Below are 21100 nucleotides of genomic sequence, written 5' to 3' on the forward strand. Positions count from 1 at the left end.
ATTTTTTAACATCGTACGAATTGTGAATTTTTGAACACTGCTATCTTAGTATTAGGCTACAATTTTGAATTCGGTGCCTTCTAAATATGTTCTTTCATTATGTAAAATTTTACAAAAATTAAAAGGTCGGGTTGTAAAATTATCGCAACAATCTATATAAAAATATTTAAAAACAGTAAAATTTCCTTGACTAGAAATATGAATATATGTAATCTATAATATGAAATATTATCTCATTTAAAAAATAATCAAATAAAAAGGGAACAAACCTGTAAAATGCGTTCCAGTTGGTAAAATTTGAGTTGAAGTACTTGAAACCCCTGTTTAAACAGATTCCGCAAATCGTATTCGTACATTATTTTGACGAGCAAACAAAAGGCCTGTTCTTCTGGCATCTGTAGGAGAGATTGATCAACGACGAATATGATAAACCAAGTTTATTATTCATAATTTTTTGTAATTTGTATGAATTATCATGAGACTTTAATCCCACAGTCAAGCGATGTTTTATCCTTTGGGGTTTCCAACCCCTAGCAATAATTTTAAGCTTGTTTTTATTTAATAAAATAGCCCCCCCCCCTATGTGAAGTCTTTTTTATTAAAATTGTTACTAGTGCTAAATTATACCCATCGTAGATCACATTTCAATAAAATTACTATTTTATTAATATAAAAATAGAACCAAAAACGAAATTACTTTTTGAAAATAAAAGAATCAAATATTCACCTCGTCAAATCCTAGTTGCAAATATATAAGAGATGATCACAGTAGCGTCTTAAGGTGGAGGGAACTTTGGAGAGTTCCCTGAAATTTTTTATCAAATTATAGTTAGAATTACCTTTTTGCAAATTTTCTAAAAGTGAATCCCCTGAAGTTGAAAAATCAACTTCAAAGCTTTTATTATTTTGTTCATAGTTACTTCATTTAAAAATAAGTAGCTTATATATAAAAAAAAGTAATTCACTGTTTATATAAACATACATGCAAAAGTAGTGATGCGGCCAGAAAGGATAGTCCCTGACAGTAGCCTATCTCTGTATCGTAAACTGAATAGGCTTTGATGAGCCTGTACAAACATTCCTGCCCACATGAATCCTTATTTTCGTTTGATATGTCCAAAATTTGGGAATTTTGAATTTTATTATTCATTTCTGCCTTGGGTACATTGTCACAAATGGGCGAAATTTGGTGAGTATCATTGATATCCTTATCAGCTACCATCGTGGAATCAGCTATATCAGGTCTCATATCGCCACCTAAGCAATCATTTAATCGTTTTCCAGCAGAACATAAATTCTCCCGATTTTGAGTAGTTTCATTTTCACCGTCACATAATCTATTTCCGATATTTTCAAGATTAACGTCGGATTCTTCTTGAATTTTATTCTTATTGGTTGCAGGAAATTGAGGTATATTATTAACTCTCGTTATAATGGGTGTAGTTGTTTGATTTGGGCGTTTAAAATACTCGTGGGCGGGAAAAGTTCTATTTATATCACTAGCAATTACTTTTTCATATACGCTTTCCTACCAAAAAATTATATAAATATGTAAATAATTATATTTTTATAGTATGCTTACTTTCTTTATTAATTTTAAAATAATTCGTAAAATAATATATATAACTTTTGTTAGTAAATCTTTGTATGAATCCATTTTGTCTTGATCCTCATGTGTTTTGGCTAAAAGTTGCCACACTTCACCTCTCAAGGCATCAGGTATTCCTTTTTGACACTTTTAAGGAAAACATAAATATTGTAATATAATTATTCCTTTATTGGAGTTAAATAAAAAAATCTTAACTAATAAAAAAAATATATATTACAAAGGTTTCAATATTGGATTGTCTAACCAGAATTTCTAACATTTTTGAGCGTAATAATTTAAAATAAATTATTGAACAAATAATATAGGATGAAAAAAATTTTCATTAATAAGTTCTTATGTATTGAATTGTTTATTTTGTTATTTTTTGTAAAATGTTTATTTCATTATTATATTATTATATGAATTTGAATACAAAAGAAAATGCATTTTGATAAGGAATGAAATAAAATTATATTTCAAGAATTACTTCTAACATTATATTTCGAGAATTACTCCTAACATTACATTTCGAGAATGGCGCAGTCAATAAATAGTCTAACGGATTCAAACCTGTGTTACAAAGATTGATACGACTTATTTAAAGAATTTAAAAACACATAACCAAGTTTAACATCATCACAAGAAAAATCACTGTTATTAACAACAATAAGATGTGTATTTACAAAATACTGTTAAATTTATGTGCACCTGATAGTCCGGGAAACAAAGATGTATCAGAAATACATATTTCAATCAAATTTTATCATCCCAAACCTAATATATTTGTAGAGAGATATAATTTTTAACAGTATAATAAAAAAATAAGGAATTAATAGACTATATGCAAAATCTTCGAAAATTACAACGACTTGTGAATTTGGGAATATTTAAATACTGCATTAAGAGATAAATTTATATTCGGAATAAAAAATCCTAAAATTTTACAAAGACTATTATCCGAAGATGATATAGACATAAATAAGGCTATTCAAATAGCTACGGCAGTAGAAACAGCTATAAATTTGAAATTGATACAAAATGACGAAACTAAAATAGACCAGTTAGAAGAGGAACATAATGATAATATAAATATATAATTAAAAAAATTAATAATGATAATGATAAACAAACAAAATCATATAATAATTATAATACGATCTACAAAAAACGAATACCCTGTCACTGCTACGGCGGAAACCATAGAAGGGAAAATTGTCTTTTCAAGAATGCCACGTTATAAATGCAACAAAATCGGGCATATTGCTCGAGATTGTAGAAAAAAATTGTAAATTTTATTAATAATATAACAATTGAATATAATCTAGAATTTTGGGTAGATATCAAAATAAACAACAGCGATATCAGAATGGAAACTGGAGTTGAGATAAGCATACTAAACGAAAAAAAATCTGGAAAAATAAACTCAATCGTCCTGGATTAAAAAATTGCATACTAAAACTTAAAAGCTATACAGGAACCAATAAGGTCAGACTGTAGTAAAGGTACATAAAGGACGAACATTAGAACTACCTTAATTATAAAAGGATACATAAAAAATCTAATTGGAAGAAACTGGATAATTAAAATTCCAAAAATGACTGAAATACCTGAAAGGGCCATACAAATAAATAACATTAATGTACTAAATAAATTTCCTCAATTATTTACCAAAGAATTGGGCTGTTTGAAAGATTTTAAGGCACAAATATATATACATATACGAAAAACAAGAAACCAATTTTCTGTAAATCACGTCCCGTACCATATGCATTAAAAGAAAAAGTTGAAGAAGATTTAGACAGATTGCTAAGGAGTAATAGAAAAAATTAATCATTCACTTTATACATAACCCATAGTAATTGTTCAAAAGAAAGATAAAACATTACGAATTTGCGGGGATTTTATAAGAACTATAAATCAAAATATTAATTATTGATTCATACCCAATACCAAGAATCCAAGATTTATTAGCCAGTTTCATAAAAAGAGAGGAATTTTCAATATTGGATCTCTCAGATGCCTATTTTCAAATTAAGTATGGGAAGAGACTCAAAAATATCTAGTAATCAATACACATAGAGGATTATTTAAATATACAAGACCATCTTTTGGTATTTTGTCTTCTCCATCAATATTTCAACGAGCCACCGAGAATTTATTAAAAATTTTGAAGGAGCAGCTAGTTATTTAGATGATATCATAATAACCGGAAAATATACAGAGAAACACGAAAATTTTGCAGACAAAGCCAAACCATTACACAAATTATTAGAAAGCAGTAGTTTGATATATAAAAATGAATGCAAAGACCTTATAAAAAAAATAAAGCAAGAAATAAATAAGTAGTACTCATTAAATTATGATCAGAAATCACTTAGCAACAGATGCGTCCATAGGAATTGGGGCAGTAATTCACATATAGAATGGGGTAAGTAGAGACCAATTGCATTCGCCCCAAGAACGCTAAATGCAGCCGAGAAAAATTATAACCAAATAGAAAGAGAAACTCTTGCCATCAAATTTGGAGTTACAAAATTCAAAGAATTTATGTATGGAAAAAAGTTTACATTATAAACAGATCACAAGCCATTAATGAGTTTATTCCCAGGAAAAGATATATTAACAACATCTACTGCCAGAATACAAGGATGGTCATTATTATTAGCAGGTTACCAATATGAAATATAATTCAAAAGTAGTCGACAACTAGCCAATATTGACAGGCTATCTCGATTGCTTATACAGGGAACCACAATATCAAAAGAAGAAGCACTAGATCAAATACAAGTGGAAGAACTAACATCTTTAAATGCAAGCGAAATTGAAAGAAAAAACAATGCAAGATGATGTACTCTTTAAAGTATACAGGTATACAATAGATGGATGGCCAACAAACTATGATATATATTTAAAGGAGTATAGCCAAAGAAGAGAGGAAATCACAACAGGGAGAGGTTGTTTACAGTGGAGAACTAAAATGATAATACCACAACAATACGGAAGCAACGTGTTAGACATGATATATCTAGGACATATTGGATTGGTAAAAATAAAGATGAGAGCAAAACAATATGTGTGGTGGCTTAATATAAACCAAGATATAGATACATGGGTCGAAAAATGTAGAGAATGCCAGGAACAAATAGATATGCTTCAAATGACATCAATTGAAAACTGGCCAACATCAAAAGCATGACATCGAGTACATATTGATATGCTGAACCATTTCAAAATCATTATTGGTTGGAGATTCTAGCAGTCACTGACCGAAATAGTTCCCATGACTTATACAACAACCAAAAGCACGATAAAAATATTAAGAAATATTTTTGATTCGGATTTCCTAAAATAATCGTTTCTGATAACGGGTCACAATTCAGCAGTAAAGAATTCAATGATTTTTGAGAAAAAACGGAATACAATTAGTTCATGGAAGTCTATACCATCCTCAGACTAACGGAATGGCCGAACGTTTAGTTCAAACCTTTAAACAGAGCATGAATAAAAGAAACTAAGGGGATTTAGAAACCAGTTTAGCTATTTTTCTCTACTATTACCGAAATATACTAGGGGATGAACAAAATCCTGCCAAAATACTACTAAAAATTAAACCTAGAGGATTGCTAGACCAAATATTCGAACGGGGGAACAAAAAGGAGAAGTTAGAATACTACATTCAAAAATTTAAGATAAATGAAATAGTGTATGGGAAAAGCTATTATTAAAAGCATACTCGGATCAATACGATATGAAGTGAGTATAAAGGGTAAAATACGTCATTCTGATTAATTAAGGAAAAGAACAAAAATATTTCAATAGAAGCGTATGAAGAGAGAACCGAAGAGAAGAGGGCGTAGTAAACAATAACGATGAAATGAACCTAAAGAAGGGGGAGAATACAAGTCAAGAAGCTGAAGGAAGTATTACGCAAAATTTAGAAAACAAATCAAGATCGATATCCGAAAAGAATACGAACGAAACCAATTAGATTGGGGAATGTATTGAATTGTTTATTTTGTTATTTTTGTAAAATCTTTATTTTCATTATATTATTTTTTTATAAGAATTTGAATATAAAAGAAAATGCATTTTGATAAGAAATAAAATAAAATTATATTTCAAGAATTACTTCTAACATTATATTTCGAGAATTACTTATAACATTACATTTCATTAGTCATAAAAAAATATTCATTTTATAAAACGTTATATTTTTATTTATTATGAAGAGTATTTCTTCTAATCATCTGAACATGACTTAATATATAAATACAAAGTTCTTTAGTTCATTACAAGTTTTATCGTTGATATGGTTAGCCTGTGAATATAAACTAGTGCAGATTTTTTAATTTAATAGGTTCAAAACATTTTTCCAATATTAAAGTTAAAAAAAATCTTTAAACTAAACAACTAGTAAAAAATTTTTTAATTTGATGAATTCAAAATATTTTTTTTTTCAATTTTAAAGAAAATCTAAAAAACTAGATTAAACACATTTATATATTTATTTTGGTTTACCAATCGAGGAATTTTTTTAGGTCTTTTGTCGACGTTGGCTCTCCATTCGGTTAGAATTTCGGCCCAGGTTTCGAGTTCAGAAAATTCGCAATCTTTCTTGATCTCCCCCGTTCCGCTTAGCAAAGGCTCGTCGTTATCTTATTTAAATTATGAATATTTATTTTAGTAACATAGTATTTATATTTGGTGTCCCTTGCTCTCATTTCTTTCTTACCTTTCGTTTTATAATATTTATTTATAAAAACCAGATTTAATATCATTATCTTCTTCCGGCGTAGATGGGGTCTTACGGAATTGGAATTTATTATTTATGAGAAGCGGTTTCCAGGAATTCGGTATAGAAGCGAGCAGAGTATTTCCGTTTTGGCTTAAAAAGTTGTTCAGAGTGTTAAAATGTAGGTTCCCGTTTGAACCCGCATAATTCAAAGTTTGGGTGGCAGAAATATTTTGTGAAATGTTGACGGGATCATTTGCATAATTGCGCGTTATTTGAGAGTGGCTTTTGACGGTGCACACGTGCAATTCGCTGTTTAATTTTTCTTCGTCCTAATTTTAAAAAATATTTACAATGTATTCATTTATTTTCTATATGATAAAAAAAAATATCAGTATAATTTTACCCGTTTTAATTCTACATAATAGGTTTCCCGCAAGTGTCGCTGTTTGGTTAAGTAGTACCAAAATTTTTCCGAGTCAGGATACAATTTTCCCCTCACATTCAAAAGTAGACGAATGGGTTCTTGAATGCCAGAAAATATCAGGTCTAACCCGAGAATAAATGTTAGGTTTGCTTGATCTTTCGAGAATAAATAAAAATTAAAGAAACTCCTTATAATATAAGTTTAAAAAATTAAAAAATGACCGTCTTTACGTAGTTATAAATTAATTAGAATTGATAAATTCAAGTTAATACTTAAATTATCGAGTTCAATTAGAGTTATAAAGGCTCTCTATAAGGCTAAATTGTCCGCGATTGGATCATTGTCGTAGATAAAATAGAAAGGCAAAGGAGTGGTCATCAAGTTTAAATCTAATCTACGGATGCTTAAAATATTTTCCGTTTGAGCAAAAAGTATTTTCTTAGTAGGCCTAAAAACAAATAAGTGATTCTTTTCAGCACACATATATTGAAGTAAACAATTTAGTATATTTTTTTTTAGTTTTAGTATGATTATGAAAAAGTTGTAAAGAAAATAAGTGAATCTTATAAGCGACCTTTATTAGAATTATATTGGATAAAGTCCTGGGCTTTGTATTCTTTGGGGTCCCATAGCACGCTAATATTATAAATGTATTGGTTATCGTGAGCGTGGTTCATGGATACCTTTGGGCAAATATTCATATAATAAATTAAATAGAATAATGTTGTAGTTATAGTACAATTTATATGTGTGCCACTTATCCACCTTTAAAACCTAATGCTAGTGCTTTAAAAAAAAAAACTTTGCTTCAAGTCTGAGAGACCTGACCGGCACTAACAGAATGAACAAAAACTTAATCAAATCATAATATAAATTAAAATTACAATATCCAATAAATGCAATTTGTTCTGATTAAAATCGGAGCCGGGAGTTATATGTATGCCAAAGCATCTCTCCACAACGAGGCCAGGGAAAAGTGAATTCGGAATAGCTGCGAGTTGAGTTGAGTTACGCTGGGAAAGGACTGCCGTGCTGATATTATTAATGTTGTGATTGCCACTACTGTAGCTGTCGAAAGATTCCACCAGATCCGGAGGGAAGGAACGAACGGTTAGATTAAAACGCTTTTCCAAACTTTGCCGCAGTTTAAAAATATCGTTGTCTAAGGGGCAGATGGAAAAATGGTCTTTGTTTACCTCTTCCTTGTATATGATTAATTGTTTATTAATTTCATATAGCATAAATATTAAAACATTTCAGGGTTACCCGCTTTTAATGTTTTATATTTATGATCCGAGATATATTATAAGTGGGTATAAGATTATATAAGCTTTTCAATTCGATAAGAATTTTTTATTTGTTGAGATATTTTATATATAATAATTTATTTAAAAAAAAATAATTTAATTCATATTTAAACTTACTGTCAATGATCAAATTTCTATTTTTTATTCCTTTTTTTCCTATCTACAATTTAAAAAACTATATATAATCATAGCGCTCTTAGGGGAAAATATATAAATAATATTAATATAATATTTTAAAACTATAAATAATATCATATAAATATTCCTGACACAAAAAATTGAAATTTACTTTTATTTCTAACGAAACGCTAATAGCCCTCGTGATTATTGGTTCAATAAAAGATGGAGAAGATGAGTCATTATTGTCCGGTTCTATTGGAAATAAGTAACGGTTTGAATCTTCCGGTTTACGAAAAGCCTTGGCGAAGGCTAGTAAGATATCCCCTGTCTTATTTAAACATGCAAATTTTGTTTCATCAAATTAATATGTAAACTTATTATCATAATCCATTTCGTGCCGAAATATTAGTTTTAAACAAATAAAATAATATACATCCTTGATCCGCAAAACGTTTTTTCTTCTTATTTTTTAGAGTAGCAAAAAAAACATATAAACTTTAAATTGAAAATAATCGACTTAATAACTCTATTTAGATGATGCATTCGTTTTTAAACTTAAGTTTTAACGTACAAAACCAAAGACATTGTACTTTAATCCAATTTATTTAATAAATAATATAAAATAGAGGAAATTTAAGATTGGCTGATATTTAAGGAGTATATCTATTATGGCTCATTTTATAGCCCTAAGTAAACTCTTGAACATATGTAAATAAAATTAATTTTTAGTTTATATATTTTTAAAATTGCGGTTAAAAATTTGTAATTAATTTTTTAGTTAGACTAAATTATTTTCCCAAATTTCAGATATTTTGCAAAGAATACCAAAATTGTTCATATAAAAAATTTCAGAGTGGTGCCAAAAATATCTATTAGGAAAAATCTCATTTTCAAAACGCTATATGGCGTAAGAGTTTAAAATATCAATTTTAACAATATAAGTCAATCTAAGAAACTTTTTTTATTCTATAATAAAATATTTATCGAATAATTAATAATCATAACATTTAAAATAATTTTATTAAATTTCCTTAAATTTAATTTATAGATTAGGCATTAATTAAATTATCGAATAATTTTTTCCCAATAATTTATCGATTTTTTTTATCTGTTACTTTTCCCTAAAATTTGTAATTTTTAAAATTAATTAATTTATTGATATTTTATTAATATGTTTTGTACAAATCCATTAACTCTTTCAAATCACTATTCCAAAAAAGATTTAAGAAAAGTGACGATTTGGATGACAATGTATCATAAAATTAACAAAGGAGAATATATTTGTCCTAAGTGTCGCAAATTTTTATATAAAAAGAATAGTATTCCAATTTTAGAGGATAGCAACATCCCTACAACTTCAAATAATTTCTTAAACTCTACCGATATAGAAAATGATTATCCAATTAATAACGAGAATGCGCAACTCCCTACACTTTTTTTAGAATCCTTAAATTCTACTTTAAAATGGGTCCAATAAAAATAGAGACTAAGAGAAAAAGTATATCTCAAGAAAAAGCTCAGCAGACTTTCAAAAGCTATTGGCAAAATTCTTCAACCAAAGATGAAATGGTAGCGACGATTTGATAATTCATATGAAAAATAATTATCCATTATTGTCTAAAACACAAAAATATCAATTATTAACGACATTATCTCCAAATTGGAGCATTCACAAAATTAAAAAACAATTTAACGCTTCGTTTTATATGATCCGTAATTCAAAATTCATTCTTGGTCAAAAGGGGATTCTTTAAACTTATAATCCCAAGGTAGGTAAAACCATAGATCAGAGCAAAGTTGACATTGTAAAAAGTTTCTATTTAAACGATGAATATAGTAGATTACTGCCCGGAAAAAAGATTGCCTGTCCATAATTGAAAATGATGAAAGGATTAATGTTCAAAAACGGTTAATTCTTAATAATTTTAAAGAAATCTATATAAATTTTAAAGCTCTCTACTCTTCTCTTAAAATCGGATTTCTTAAATTTGCTTCAATACGCCCTAAAAATTGCATAATGACAGGTTCAAGTGGCATTCACTCGGTTTGTGTCTGCCTAATCCATCAGAATGTTAATAGCAATTTAGCAACTTTAACAAAAAATAGGGATTTTGAGATAAAGACTTACAAAGACATAATTCCAGCAATCCTCCCCTGCCAGCCTGTTATTTTGGCGAATGTCATGAAAATCCTAGGGACCAAGTATTAAGGGGAAAATTTGAAAAATTTATTAATTGCACATGATATATACAGGATAACGTTCAAGCAATGGATATCTGTAGATAGAACAGTCTAGAGACCCTAACGCAAACAGCTGACGAATTTCTTAATTACTTATTTGAAAAAATATTTATTTTGATTCGCCATGCTTTTATTACTGAACAGAAAAATAGATTCTAACAGAATCTTAAAAACAATTTAGAGCAAGATCATTATTTGATTATCTGTGATTTTTCTGAAAATTACTCTTTTATACTTCAAGAAGAAGATCACTGGGCCACTTCCCAGGTTACCCTACATCCATTTGGTATATATTATAAAGTAAACAAATCATATAAGTTATGTGGCCATATCCGCAGGAAGAACTTACACTTTAACTAATGATGAATCTAAAATGGCAATATATAAGTTAAATTTAAAGAAACTTAATTAAAATTATTTTAAATATTATGCCTACTATTAATTATTCGATAAATATTTTATTACGGAATAAAAAAATTTCTTAGATTGACTTATATTGTTAAAATTGATATTTTAAACTACTTACGCTATCTAGCGGATTTTTTTAAAATAAGATTTTTTATAATTAAATTTTTTGGCCCCACTCTGAAATTTTTTATATGAACAGTTCTTGGTACTCTTTACAAAATATCTGAAATTTGGAAAAAAAATTTAGTCAAACATTTTGAAAAATTAATTACAAATTTTTAAATGCAATTTAAAAAAATATATAAACTAAAAATTAACTTTATTTAACATACGTTCAAGAGTTTACTTAGGGCTATAAAATGAGCCATAATAGATATACATAGTACATTTAATATAAAAGTTATCACAATTTTAAAAAATCATTTTTTTCGAAAAATGACCAAGCTGAGTCACTTTGAAGCCCTATATCTTCGGTTCTGATAGTTAAGAATCTAATATTTTGGATTCGTCAATTACAATACTTTATTAAATTTTAAGGAATGACCCATTTATTAATAAAATTTCGGATATCGGATGATATTTTTGAAATTGGCTACAGTAGGATAATATCTCAAAATGATAGATAAAAAATTATTCATGAAATAAAGTTAATATTGGATCTTATAAGAAAATATAAATGTGGTAATTCTTTTGCTAGATAATATAATACACAACAGAAACCTTCATGGGCCTTAATTTTTTGACCAAGCCCGGCCCAGGCCCGCAGTAAAATTTTTTTAGGCCCAAGCCCGGCCCATATCTAATGTTAAAAAAAATTCCCAAACCCGGCCCAAGCCCATGATAAGTTTCAAAAAAATTTCCCAAACCCGGCCCAAGCCCATGATAAGTTTCCAAAAAATTTCCCCCCGGCCCAAGCCCATATCCAAAAATTGAATTTTTATTTATTTAATGAAAATAAACAATATTTAAATATATTTAGGCAATCATTTTGTTTGCACTACTGAAATTTATTATTATTAGAAGAAAAAAAAGGCAATATTTCTTTAAATTAGCAACTGTTTTAAATAATCTAAATTTAATAATTTTAGGCCCAAGCCCAGCCCATTAAAAAAAAAATTTAAAAATCCAGGCCCGCTAAAAAATTTAGCCCATGAGCCGGGTAGAGGCCTGCTGGCCGCTGGCAAGCTCGGCCCATGAAGATCTCTGATACATAATAAAAAAAAATCCTCATTTTTTTCGGAATTTTTTAAAAACCAAAAGGATATGGAATAAATATAAAACACGGTGTTTTTGTATTATTTTTTTAAACTTATAGTTATTTTTATTTATAATAATTTATTTACATTTATTATCTTAAAAAATGGTATATAATTGTTTGATTAATTTTCATATAATACATGATAATTAAATTAATTAATTATATAACTTTTTCTTTACAGAAAATTTCAGGAATGGGAAAAAACGAGTCCCCTTCCCTCAAACAAAAAGCTCAAATTGAAATCCTAAAAGAAAATTACAAGTGTTTTTAACACTTCCTTATCCCTCTTAGTTCCTTTAATATATTTAGCAAGAATACCCCCTCTTATATTATTCATTAATAATACGTTTGTAAGCGAATCACCCTTTTCGCTAAATGAAATAGCAGAGCTGCGCTTGGACTCTCTCAAATCCCATCTAATTGAATTAAGATAAGAGAGAAGCCCATCCAAAGTTTCTGGGCAGGCTACAGTTACCTATGCGAGCAAAGAGCAGATCCCTTAATTAAACGCCTACTGGAGAATAAGAAGGTAGAAACAAGCCCGTACTAAGTTTTGATTTATGGAGGAGGTAGTTAGCTATCTTAATTTTATGCTAACTTGGTAATATGATTTATAGAAGTGTGAAGTAAATAAGGTGCATACCAAGTGTGTGAGGCTTAAAAGTGGCGCCTCAGGGATTATTGGAGGGGTTTTTTTAATTTATGCACCTGGGTATTATGGTATTTGTTGAATATGATTTTGGCGTTTACTAAATTTCTCCATTTTTTGTATTGCCTTTGTTGTCTATCAAAATTCCTAGGTATTTAAAACTGGTTACCGTCTTTAGCATGTTTGAGTCAAGGGTAAGGTTATGTATTTGTTTGAGGGCTGGCATGATCACGAGTTTGTTGAAATTTATGTCTAAACCAGCACGTTTACAGCAGGAACCTAAATTTGTGAGTAAATCGATTGTTTCACCCTTACATATGATGATCAAGACCGGGTTATCTGCGTATGAAAAGATTCTCAGGTGAGATTTGCTATTGACATGTGATGATAAATCGAGATACTCATGGTTCATATGGTATCTTTTATGATTTTAAAGACGATTATGAAGAGAATGGGGGAGAGCAAACAACCCTGCTTAACTTCTCTTTTGATCCTGAAGAAGGGTAATTGTAACTTTCCTAGATGAAGCCAGGCGAAGGAGTTATTGTAATGATATTTAAGATTTTCATTATATTATGGTGCACCTTCTCACAAGGTGGTCCAGAGAACATTGTTGACGCTGTTGAAGGCTTTCTTAAAATCTTCAGTTAAGATGTACGGTAGTGTGTAACTGTAGCATTATTGGAGGTAAATTTTTAAGGATAAAATCGGCCCCAAAATGTTTTTCCCAGGCCTGTAGGCGCAGATGTTGCTGGTTAGGGGGTCTTTAGTGGACATAAGAATCCTCTCACTTAGAAGCACCAAGAATATTTTGGAGACTGGAGGTGAAGATAATTGCTTTATAATCGTAGAAGGTTGAAGGACATGGCTTCTTGTGGAAGACAAATCATCATTTGTTCCATTCGTTTGGGGTCCTGCCCGCAACCCATATTTTAATGAAGATGGCAAGCAAATATTTAGAAATGTTGTATGACGAAGTCTTCATATGCTCTACCCTTATGGCGTTGATGCCCGAAGCCTAGTGGTTCTTAAGCTTGTTAATAGCTTTCTTAATCTCCGTCAGTAAGAAGTTTGAGGATGATGATATGGAATGGGATTCTGGATTCGAATAGTTGCATGTAGTGTATCCAAATTGCTAGCTGTTCATCGAGATCTTTGTATATATTTTCCCCTTAAAGGATCAGTGTTGGAGATTCCTGAAACGAGAGTGCAGAAGTGTTTTCCTATATGCATCATGGGCCTTGTGGCGCCTTATATCTGCTACCTCAGCTCTTTTTGCAAAGAAAACCCGTCGGTCACTGTAGAGAAGCATTTGTATCTGCCTCCTTAAACAAGGTTTCTGCTATCATCATTTTTCAGAGATTGTATAGATTTTTTGGTTTCGGGCGAAAGCGATTCCTTCTTTACTTGATTATGAATGAAATTATTGTATGCGTAGAAGATCGTATTTTTGAAGGTTTCGCAACATTCCTCTAAGGGCTTGGTTGGGAAAGAGCTAATGTTCTCAGGTTGATGAAAACCCTTATTATTTTGTTTGGAAGTTATCGTGTAAGAGTATGACATTGTTGTTCCTCCATTCTTCTCATCTTGATATGAACTTTGATAATTCTGTGATTCAAAATGTTCATGTCTAGGATAGCTTTTACGTCTTGAAACCACTTATGGGACGAAGAAATCAATCTGGGAAGGATGTTTGCCCTTGATGGTGATGAGATGATTGATTTTGTGCTTGAAATAGGTGTTTTCGACCTTTAGATTATTATTCAGGTATAGCAGTAGTAGTCTCTTACAGTCTCTCGCATTCTTTTGGCTGATTGTCGCATTGCCAATATTTTTGCTAGCTATAAATGATAACCTGAAAGTCGAAAACGCCTATTCCAATAATTATTTTGGACAGTATATTGTGAAAATAAGTATAAAATTATTCTTCCCATATTGATTTCTTCTTGTCAAACATACATAAGTGGTTTCAAGAGGTAAAATCCTAAACATGAACATTTCGGATCACAAAATGATCAAGGCTTACATTAAGATCAGAAGCGATGAATGGAGAAACAGCAACGATGTCAGACTTTCTTCTCACAAGATAACTATAACTCCCAAATAAAACAGTAAGTAATTTTTCATCATCCTAAAAACATTATAGGCAAATGAAACATATAACAAAATAAAACGTACTTCCTATTTTTTTGATACATGGCTTTTGATCTTAACGTTTTCATTTTTGTTCCTTTTCTTTATATACATTGTATTTTATATTTATTTTATAATTTAAAAATTATAACTAAATGCCCTACACTTTTTTTAAAACAATATATTAGTCACGTTTAAGTGATTTAATTTTAATTTTCATAATTATTTATTTAAAATTTATATTCGTTCAATTCAATAATCATTTTATGTGTTGAATTTAAAGATTTTTTAATTTTTACATTACATTATCTTATATATTATAAAAATTGTTATATATACATTTTTTTTTAGTTTTTTTCATACTAGACTGTGCATTCCCATATTATTAATTTATAATTTTAATACAATAAGCTTTACTACAGTTATTAAGCCAAGATTATAATATACTATTTAATTATATTTATCGTTTATTAAAAATAAAGTATCATATTTGTCAAATATATAAGAAAAAGATACGAACCAAAATATTAAAATCTTAATTATTTTTAACAATTAATTATATAATTTTTTTATTTTTATCAAATATATAAGATATATATAATATTGTATAAAAATTAAAGAATCATTATTTGAAGTTATATAAAAAAAAATTGCAAACCAAAATATTAAAATCTTAATTTCAAAAATATTTAATATATTTTCGGTTTATTTTATCCCATCTTATAGGACATCAACATAATACTAATATTAAAAATATTATATCCACTGCCATCGAATCGGATTGACTTTTAATATCGGAATCAAATGGTAAATCACCAAAAAATGGAATTTTTTTGTAAAAAAGAGAATGGTAAGGCTCCATAAAATTTTTAATAGAATAAAAAAAAATCACAAAAATAAGGCTGGTTTTATATTTTGTCTCCTTTATCAAACTTTGCGTGCAAAATTTTGTACAAGATAAATAAAGCATTCCTTCCTGATTGTCTAAGCCGAATGGTTAAATTCCCCAAAAGTATTATGGTAAGTGGCTGGATCACTGCAAATGATGAAGGTAACTTTACTTTTGAAGGAACAATTCCAAAATATATTAAGAAATTGTCACCTTAGAGCTAATTAATATTGTTAATCTTGGTATGACAGTAGGAGCAATAATCTATTAATAAGATAATGCTCCCTGTCATACTTCATAAGATACAAAAATAAAGTTGAAAACAATATAAATATTCTAGAGTGGTCATCATCCAGTCCAGATCTTAATACGATTGAAAATGCTTGGTGGATGGTGAAAAGAGAAATGAGTCGCAACAGAACAAAGACAGTTACCGAACTAGGAGAAACTTAAAAATATTTGGTAAAATTACGTATCTAAGTGTTTGGGACAATGTCTAGAAGGCTTCAGCTCGTCATTAAGGCTAAAGGAGACATCAAATTTGACCCTTAGTACGTGTTATAATATATCTTTATAATTCATCGGTTATTTTTAAATCAAGATGATAATGTTCTTTAGGCTATAACTCTTGACATATTCAATTTTTTTTAAAAAATAATCATGTTTAAAATTATATGGCTAATTTAAAATTATTATTGACATTAAATATAATATTTCATCCTATCTTAATAACGTGTTTAATATTGCACTGCAACCCAAAAGTAAAAACAGGCATTATTTTTTTACTTTCAAATAGTTTAAAACATTCATTTAAAAAATTTTTTTTAAAGATAAATATTCACCGTATGTGGAATCCCATTTATACTTATATTCCAAATCATTTACTCATCGGACTTTTACTTTCTGCTTAAATAATTGTGGCGTTTAGTATAGTTTTCTTGATTTTTCTCTTTCATTCTTTTACCTAGCTAAAACTTTAAATTATTTGTTTCATTGGTTTTTATTTAAGACTTTCTTTGCCCTTATTATCTTAATACTAATTAAACAATTTAAAAGGTAATTTAATATTTATTACTCATAGAAAATTAAAATACCAAATAAATGTATAGTGTGGAAAATACTAGTGTTGTTACTACCTGTAACTAGTTACATTTTTGATAAAAAATAACTGTAACTAGTTATATTTTAAAAATTGTAACTTGTTATATATTTCGAAATGTAAATGCCATAAGTACTAGTTACTTTTAAAAATATAGAAGTATAAATTTAAATAATATATTCAAATAATTAATTTTATTTTTAATATGTTTTTTATTAATATAATTATTTATTAAATAAATATGAAAATTATAATTAACATACTATATCTATATTCTATATAAAAATATATAATTAAAAGAAGATATATTGAAAAATAAAATAATATATCTAAATTTGGTAGGGGGGGCTTAATGACCCATGTATAAGTTATACAATTGGATTGACAAATTTCGATTGATATTCTTTGTCGTAGGTAGAAGCCTTTTGGATCACCTGTAATTAAAGTAACCTTTGTACTATTGTTTTGAATAATTTTAGGACTTGGGGTCCAAATGATCGATAGGTGTCTGAGACTACCGGAACAAACGAAAGATCATTAAGGTGGCTATATTTATTTGTTTTTATATTTTCAACTTTCGTGATGGAGTTGACAGAAAAAGATCTGGCAAAACGATCTACACATATATAATCCCAAGCGAGGGGTATACCTTGGTTTCAAGGGACTAACGTCATTCCATCAAGTCTGGTTTGATTATCAGGGCTGAAGCCAGAGGGTTCCAGCGTAGAAGGAATATTTGTGGATTTTAAGATTCTATTGATGGCATAGTGCCTGGGTAATCTGCGTTTTGAAAAATGACAGTATAGGGAGTGGTGCCCAAGGCTATCGTATGAGTTTCACAAGTGACACATGATGTAGACGATAGGATTTCACATTCTAAAAAGTTCTTCGTTGGTTAGTAAACAAGTCTAAATTAGAAATAAGTATAGTTTCTAACCAAAATGGCATATGGCTGAAATTATTTGATCCAGCAAAAGAATCAGTATTGTTGTCATTCTGCATGCGGGTTGGGTTTAGGTGGAGAAAGAGCGATGGAGATAATATTTGAACAGCTTTGAAGTGTAAATATTCGACGCAATGTTGTATAAATGGTAAATTCCTGTCTCCTTGTCTTATAGAATTTAGATATGAGCGGCTTGGAGCATTTTTGATCCAGAGGTCTAATGCTGCCGTATGATGTGGAACAAGTGTCTCCAAATATGTTTCAAAATTTAGCAACTGAGGATAAAAAGGCTGAAATGCTTAAGGATATGGGGGAATGGATACCTATACTACCTAGCTTTGGTGGAAGGGCAGCTTGCATTCAGGAGAGTGTTGTGAATTTGATATATAAAATAGATTCGAGAGTATTTTTTAAATGACTTCAAGGTCTAATAATATTTCAAGGAACATGAAAATTGTTGATGAACGAAAGGTGTGTAAAATTTTAGGAATGAATAAAAAAAATTTAGGTAACTAAAAAGCCTGATGAGCAGGTAAATGTTTTAAAATATTTTTCATTCTATTGAATTTGGCAAGAAATTAACCTCTGAAATAAAATCACCTCCAATGAGTGAACTTAGGTGGTTAAAGCTAGTATCCACAGTAAAGTGGGCAGTCCGATTCAAGGGTGTGATAAATTAATTTTAAATTAAATTTATTAATTTAAAACTTTGTTTAAATGTCTGGTTGTGTTCGCAAAAGATATGCAGAATTAATATAATTTCCCGTTCAAATAAATTTTCTTTCCTTAAATTGTTACATTGATGGGTTTCATAATTTTGTAACCAATTCAAGTAATAAACCTATTTTTTAATATTATTAGCACAATATATTTCATATTTTTTGCCCTCAAATTGCTGGCAACATTTATACTATGGAATTTCATAAGTAATAAATGTATTATTTTTTAATTTTACTAAATTAGATCATAGAGTGTAAGGAACGACAAAGACTTAGATTATTTAGATTAATTTTTGAATAAAATACTAAATTAGTTATCATTACTTGCCAATAATGAAAGACAAATACTATGAAAGAAAAACAAAATATTATAATGCAGATATCAAATATCATTTCCTTCAACAAGAGATTAATCAAATATCCTTCAGAGAAATGAATCATGTTCGAAACCATTGATGTAGTTGGATTTTTTGACTTAAAGCGACAAAATATTGTTGAGAATGAACTTATATAAAATTTTATGAAATCCAATAATAATAACACAATATCTTTATATGATGATTTCCCAAATTTAAAATTATTTTTTGTTAAATATAATGTTGTCCTACATCAAGTGCACCCGTAGAGCGTTTATTTAGTCTAGGGAAACTCATTTTTGGAGAAAAACGAGCGCGTCTCAGTAAAAATTTTGAAATCAATTTGTTGTTAAAAACAAATAAACATATATTAAACTCTAATTTTTATGAAAAAAAAATAATATATATTTTTTTTTCAATATATATTCTATTTTCCAATATTTTTTTTTGGTTTAATTATTTTTTTATATAAATAAATTGTATATTTTTAAATAATTGATTATAATTTGTAGAAAAGCCTTTCACAAGCAGTTGATGTTCCTTGTATAGATAGATAATCCCTTGCCATTTTCGAGAGTATGGGGATACGATATGCATTTGCACGGGTCAGTATCACTCTTTGCTCTTGGTTCACTCATATAAAAATCTATTTCACACAGTTGAATATTATTTTGTATAAAAACAATGTCTAGCCTGTTGAATTTTATCCTTATTTATAAAATCATATTTAAATGGGGGTAAATTAAATACCTATATATCTTTTGTAAATCTCTTTAAATTTGTCCATTAACTTGGATATATCAATATCATATTCAACAGATATTGATTTAAAATATTCTACTTTAAGCCTGGGATCTAATATTGTGGTTATTATTGCATCATCGGCAGTTAAATTATAATAGCCCAACAATTTATCACATGCTACTTTGAAACTATTGTTAAAGGATTTATGGAAACCAGGTTTTTCATTTTTTAGATGTTCAAGAATTAAAATATAATAAGGTATAACCAAATTATAAGTAGAATAATTCTTCCCACATACCATATTTGTAGTTTCATATTAAGGCAATAGGATAACTTTAATTTAAGATCCTCCCATTCTTCCTATATGTTATCAAAGTATTATATTATTACCTAATTATAAATTTTAGGTTACCTCTGATATTTGTTTTTCTTGAAGAATTTTAATATTAGTTATTACTTCATTAACTAATTTTTTTATTAAAGGCTTTAACAATAAGCCCCTTTCAATCATTTGGTAGGTGCTATTCCACCTTATTTCGCAATCCAATTTTGGCTTTAAAAAATTTATGTGCCCTATTTTTATTAAACGACATTTTAAAGAAAATGTATCAATAAATGTTTTATTATTAGTTGCATTATCTAAAGTTATATAAAAAATTTTATTCTCTAAATTATATTTTTAATTATTTTGACAAAGGCTTTAAATATATTTTCACCTGAATGTGTTTCATTTATTGGAGTGACATCCAAAATTATGTTATTTATTATAAAATTATCATGAATAAAATGGGCTGTTAGCCCTAAAAAAGGAACCTGTGTTGGGCTAGTCCAAATGTCAGATGAAAAATTAATCTGACTTTTATTTTTAGATATTATTTTCTTTACCAACTGTTCTTTTTCAGAAAATGTATTATACATGTGCAATTTAAGAGTATTGGAGGATATTGATTTTATAGAACAATCAAGATCACTTATAAAATTTTTAAAATCATTTGAATTAATAATTTTAAAAGGTATATTATTATTTATAAATAATTTTAATAAATTATCCTTAAAATTAATTTTTTTTGAAGAATTTGGTGTAGACTTTAAAAAAATGTCAATTTAATTATTTTTTTCACTAAGGTGTGAATGAAACCTATTATAATAAGAGGAGATGTTGTCTTGCCTTTACATTTTATAATACTCTTGCAATGATTGCAAGCAGCCTTTTCACCGTCTTTAAGGATTTGATATTGATCCCATATGATTGCTCTCTTTTGTGAGGAAATTTTCTCATCTTCAACATCAAGCATAATTTCATCAGAAGCATTCTCCTCTAACATAATTAGGTTAGCTAACAATAATTATTGTTAGAGATGTAATATATTTTTATATACCTCTGGTTTGTTTAATTTTTAATATAATTTATTATGAGATTCAAAAAATAAACTTTTCGTGAGATTCAAAAAATGTGGCAAATAAAAATTTAAATTTTCACTTCAGAA

At 28.5% G+C, this 21100-nt stretch overlaps 1 protein-coding gene across 3 annotated transcripts in view; it reads right to left on the reverse strand.

The window, feature by feature from the left end:
• LOC135925226 (rab GTPase-activating protein 1-like) overlaps window positions 1-21100 on the reverse strand; it is a 61734-nt gene that overhangs the window by 15753 nt on the left and 24881 nt on the right. For all 3 annotated transcript variants that reach the window (XM_065460449.1, XM_065460450.1, XM_065460451.1), the window contains exons 4-12: window positions 8344-8502; window positions 7632-7949; window positions 7322-7430; window positions 6727-6902; window positions 6352-6652; window positions 6107-6243; window positions 1628-1735; window positions 983-1528; window positions 270-395 (exon numbers count right to left, since the gene is read on the reverse strand). In XM_065460449.1, coding sequence (XP_065316521.1) covers window positions 270-395; window positions 983-1528; window positions 1628-1735; window positions 6107-6243; window positions 6352-6652; window positions 6727-6902; window positions 7322-7430; window positions 7632-7949; window positions 8344-8502 — 1980 coding nt within the window. The remainder of the gene's footprint in view (window positions 1-269; window positions 396-982; window positions 1529-1627; window positions 1736-6106; window positions 6244-6351; window positions 6653-6726; window positions 6903-7321; window positions 7431-7631; window positions 7950-8343; window positions 8503-21100) is intronic.

This window comes from Gordionus sp. m RMFG-2023, chromosome 2 (genome assembly GCF_954871325.1).
Source record: "Gordionus sp. m RMFG-2023 chromosome 2, tfGorSpeb1-WG-v2, whole genome shotgun sequence".
Taxonomy (NCBI): domain Eukaryota; kingdom Metazoa; phylum Nematomorpha; class Gordioida; order Chordodea; family Parachordodidae; genus Gordionus; species Gordionus sp. m RMFG-2023.